The sequence below is a fragment of the Trichechus manatus genome, unplaced genomic scaffold (genome assembly GCF_000243295.1).
Source record: "Trichechus manatus latirostris isolate Lorelei unplaced genomic scaffold, TriManLat1.0 scaffold00214, whole genome shotgun sequence".
NCBI lineage: Eukaryota > Metazoa > Chordata > Mammalia > Sirenia > Trichechidae > Trichechus > Trichechus manatus.
In genome coordinates this window covers 2,988,009-2,992,662 of record NW_004444150.1, presented here as the reverse complement: position 1 = coordinate 2,992,662, position 4,654 = coordinate 2,988,009, and the positions used below count along the sequence as shown (strand labels likewise).

General features: G+C 51.0%; 1 protein-coding gene across 1 annotated transcript in view; it reads right to left on the bottom strand.

Annotated features, from left to right (window-relative positions):
* The window catches only part of MYMK (myomaker, myoblast fusion factor), a 17,704-nt gene extending 16,447 nt beyond the window's left edge, over window positions 1-1,257 (bottom strand). Inside the window, exon 1 of the mRNA XM_004388670.1 lies at window positions 1,026-1,257. Within this exon, the coding sequence (XP_004388727.1) occupies window positions 1,026-1,160 (135 nt within the window). The 5' untranslated portion in view covers window positions 1,161-1,257. The remainder of the gene's footprint in view (window positions 1-1,025) is intronic.
* Between the last annotated feature and the right edge of the window lie 3,397 nt (window positions 1,258-4,654).

The window sequence follows — 4,654 nt, the reverse complement described above, 5'->3', positions numbered from 1 at the left end:
CTAGACAGACAGACAGGCAGGCAGACAGAGAGAGCAATAGCTAGATGATTGTTCGATAGGTGATAGAGACCAAGAGCTTTAGAAAGAAGGACTTCCATGTGGATGTGGTTCCAGAAAGCGCGCTAGACCCAGACAGAGACGGGGGAAAGGGCAAAGCAAGGACAGAGGCAGAGAGAAAATGAGGCTCAGGGGGACCCAGGAAGAGGGCGCAGGGGGACAGGGAGAGGCTGAAATATGGAGACAGAGACCGCAAGAGAAAGGCAGAGGCCCCGACGAAGCTAGACAGGGTTCTAGGTGCTCCGTGGACACCCTCTCGACACACAAATCATTGACAGTGACCCACTCAGCCAGATGTATAATACAGAGAGGAAGAGGGACCCAGAGGGAGCCCCCAGAGACAGAAAGAGAGGAGGGCCCCAGAGGGACAGGCGAGCAGGAGTGAGGGGGTATGAGCTGGAGTGAGGAGTGTGAGCGGGTTTAAGCAGGCCGTCCTGACTGCAAGTTCGGGGGCAGCTCCAGAATTCTGGAATCAGACTCACCCAGCACCCTCGGCCCTAAGCCCCGCTGACCCCTCCTGGGCCTGGTGCACCCTGTTCCTCCACGCTCAGCCGCCCTGTGAGTGTAGCGGGGAGAGGGGTGGAGGGGGGAGCCTGGCCCTGGGCAGCCTGGGGTAGTCTTGTAGTGGCAGAGAAAACGGGACACCCTGGAAGGGCTTGTCCTCGCTGGCTGGCCCGGGCACACTTTGGGTTTGGTCTCACACGTGTGGCCACAGACTGACTTCCTGGCTCTTAGAGCCGTCTAAGACACAAGTGGGAAAACCCAGGTCCAGAGAGATGGAGAAGCTTCCCAACTTTCTCTCTCAGGGCTACACCTGAGATCCAATCTCATGTCTCCAACCTGGGCTCACTCTTCCCTTCCCGGTCACTTTTCTTCATCACTCAATAAAAGCAAAATGGTGAGACAATCCCGCTTCCGTCTTCAGGAGAGTGTCCCGTGAGGGTCCTCTCCAAGACCCCTAGACTTACCGCCACGAAGAACATGGTGAAGAGGTAGACCATAGCCTCCATGTGAAACCGCCTCTTGGCAGCGATGCTGACCGTGGGCAGGAAGGCCAGGCTGCTGAGGGTGGGCAGGAGCAGTTTGGCCACAAGTGTCCCCATGGGCAGGGGAGAAAGGCACTGGCGGGGGTGGGCAGGGGGTGCCGGACTCCAGGTGACCAGGGAAGGGAAGAGAAAACCTGCTCCCTCTCAGCGGGGCTCTGATGGCAGCTGTGTGCACCCACAAGGAGCGTTTAAGTGCCCTAAGGGAGGGAGGTGGGAGGGAGGCAGCAGTAGGCGTGCACATGTGCAGCGACACATGGAGAGGGTCCAACAGCTGATGTGCCACGTGGTCAAGCACTTGTCTCTGATTTTTTTAGAGGCCAGAGAAGCTGACTCAAGGAGACCACACTTCTTTTCTGGGAGGCAACAACTTTGGAGAAAAGTTCCCATCCATGCAATCCCAGACTTCCAGGCATTTTCCATCCTGGCCCCTCACCAGGGGCTCAAGAGCCCAGAACTAGAAGATCAGGGGACTCTGCTTCTTGGGTCATGTGTCCGTAGGTGGCAAAAGATGGGAAACTCCAAGGTTTAGCTGATTCTAATCACTACAAGGACCTTGCAGATAACCTTCACACTTTACCAGCCCACATACAGTTCTTGCTAGCCTGCTCTTTCCCCTCATAGGTTTCTGTGGGAAGGAGATGAATGAAACTAACACTCTCTTCTACTTGGTTACGTGGTTTCACACCTTAAATAAACAGACCAGGACAATCTCTGTCAGTGTTCATAGAGCAAGACTGATGCCTGCTCTCTCAGCTTTCTCTTCCTTCTTCTTTTGACTGCAGCTCCTTGGCTTCCTCCAGGGAATAGCTTCTGTTGCAAGAAGTGGAGCCCTGGTGGCGAAGTGGTTAAGAGTTTGTCAGGTAACCAAAAAGTCAGTGGTTGGAATCCACCAGCCGCTCCTTGGAAACTCTATGGGGCAGTTCTACTCTGTCCTACAGGGTTGCTGTCAGTTGGAATCAACTCGATGGCAATGGGTTTTTTTTTTTGTTGTTGTTGTTACAAGAAGTCTTGGGGGAACTGTGTGGCAGGATGTCCCATTATCCCCTGGCCAAGGAATGATGTCTGTGTGTTTTTGTATTTCCTCAGCTAGAGTCTCAAAAAAAATTTACTTTTGAGCACTTCAGTTAGACTTATTTCAAAATCGTTATGGTGATGCTGAATGAAGGAAAGTGAAAAGAACTAAAGGTGAGGTATTCTGTAGGTAGAAACCAAAAGAAAGAAGCCATGTATCAACTTTAATTTTATGCCTTATTTTGATAGATCTAGTAACATTTCTTCTTAATCATTGTTAATAAATATATAGGCAAATTTGAATATTGTTTGTGTTTTTATGAAAATGTTCAAACCTAAATTTCCTCCTACTCTGATTGAACATGAAAGAGAATTTTATAATCCCTCCTTTCTTCTTTCACCCATTTCTAAACCCCCTATGTCAATATGGAGTAATAGATAGTTTGGGGATTATCAAAGTTTTCTTTGGATGGATTTATCTACCTACCTATCTATGTCACCCTATCTATATCAATCAATCTATCCATCCATCCATCTATCTATCTGTCTATCTGTCATGGATTGAATTGTGTCCCCCCAACACATGAGTCAACTTGACTAGGCCATGATTCCCAGTATTGTGTGATTGTCCACCATTTTGTCATCTGATGAGATTTTCCTATGTGTTGTAAATCCTACCTCTATGACGTTAATGAGTCAGGATTAGAGGCAGTTACGTTAATGAGGGAGGACTCACTCTACAAGATTATGTTGTGTCTTAAATCAATCTCTTTTGAGATATAAAAGACAGAAGAGAGCAGAGAGACAGGGGGACCTCATACCACCAAGAAACAAGAGCTGGTAGAATAGTGCGTCCTTTGGATCTGGGGTCCCTGCACTGAGAAGCTCCTCAACCAGGGAAGATTGATGACAAGGACCTTGCCCCAGAGCCGACACAGAGACAGAAAGCCTTCCCCTGGAGCTGGCACCCTGAATTCGGACTTCTAGCCTCCTAGACTGTGAGAGAATAAGTTTCTCTTTGTTAAAGCCATCCACTTGTGGTGTTTCTGTTATAGCAGCACGAGATGACTAAGACGCTACCATCTATCTTCTATCTATCCATGTATCTATCAGTCATCTATCCTTCTACCTAACTATCCATCTATCAATCACCTATCTTCTTTCCATCTAGCTAGCTATCAATCATCTATCTATCTATCTGTCTGTCCATCTGTCCATCCTTGGTCTCTAAAAGCTTTCACTTCCACCTTATACTGTCACTATGGCATAATTTACACACAGCGCTGTGCACAGATTTTAAGTGTGTATCTTGACGAGTTTTCTTGGGTGCCTACAGCTGTGTAGCCACCGCCCTAACTGAGATGTAGTGTACCCCATCACCCCAGAACATTCCCTCCTGCTCCTTCCCAGGGGATGCCCCCGACAGAGAAAGCTCTGTTCTGATTTCTGCCACCATAGTGCATGCTGCCTGTTCTGGAACTCCACGTCTATGCTATCATGCAGCACACACTCTTTGGGGTCTGGCTTCTTTCTCTGGACCTCCGTCATGCTCACACCATCCATTGCATTGCGCATGCAGCCCAGGTTCGTGCCTCCTTGTTGCCGGGTGTGATGTCACTGCGACACACCACAGTGTTCTTGCTCCCTGGGCTGGAGTCTGGGGTGTAGGGACAGTAGGGTGGGAACAGGCCATGCTGGTTTATCACAATGGCAGAGTCTCCAAGAGAGGCTGTTGGGTTGTTCTGGGCATCCTCTGGCCTGGATGTTTCAATTTTCCTTCTGGAAGTCTTTTTCGTCTTAAGCTGGCCAGAGCCAGCCTGTGCTGTTTGCAATGAAAGGTCCTGTTGGCTCATCTGGTTGTGCTATCCTTCTGCTTATGGTCCCCCAAGGCGCCATGGCCTCAGTGTGACGTTCAAGCTCCCCCCAGACCACCACCCTGTCCACACCAGACCGCTCTCACACTGGAGCTCCTCAGACCTCGCCTCTCCTCCAGCCTCCCCCTCCTGCCTACTTCCCCGGCACTTCCTCCTCCTCCTGTCCTGGTTAGCACCCCCCATCCCAGCCTATATAGCACCTCTGTGGGGAAAGCTGCCCCAACCACAGTGTTATGTTACCCTCAGCCCCCAGGACAGGCTAGGGGCTCCTGAGCAGTGCCCGAAGCCCACCTCTTCCTTGTCCTAGCACTTCCCACTCTGTCCTGCAGTTGAGGCTGGGCTGGTGGGAGGGTGCCTTCTCTGGAATGCTGGGACCAGAGGCAGGGTCTGGCCAGCTCACTACCCTAGGGGTCCGCCCCGCCCCCCACATCCAAGCCTGACACATGGCAGGTGTTCAGCAAACAATGGCTGAATGAATGACTATGTCAAAAGAATGAATGAAAGTCTGAGAAGGCGGGGCAGTCGTGTATTCCAGCCTGGCCTTGTAGGAATCCTCCCTTCCCTCTCCAAGGAGACCACCAGAACCCCTATCACACTGAGGCCAGCAAGTGTTCTCCCACTGCAGCTCAGCCCCCAGCCTCAGCCCCCAGCCTCAGCCCCCCAGCC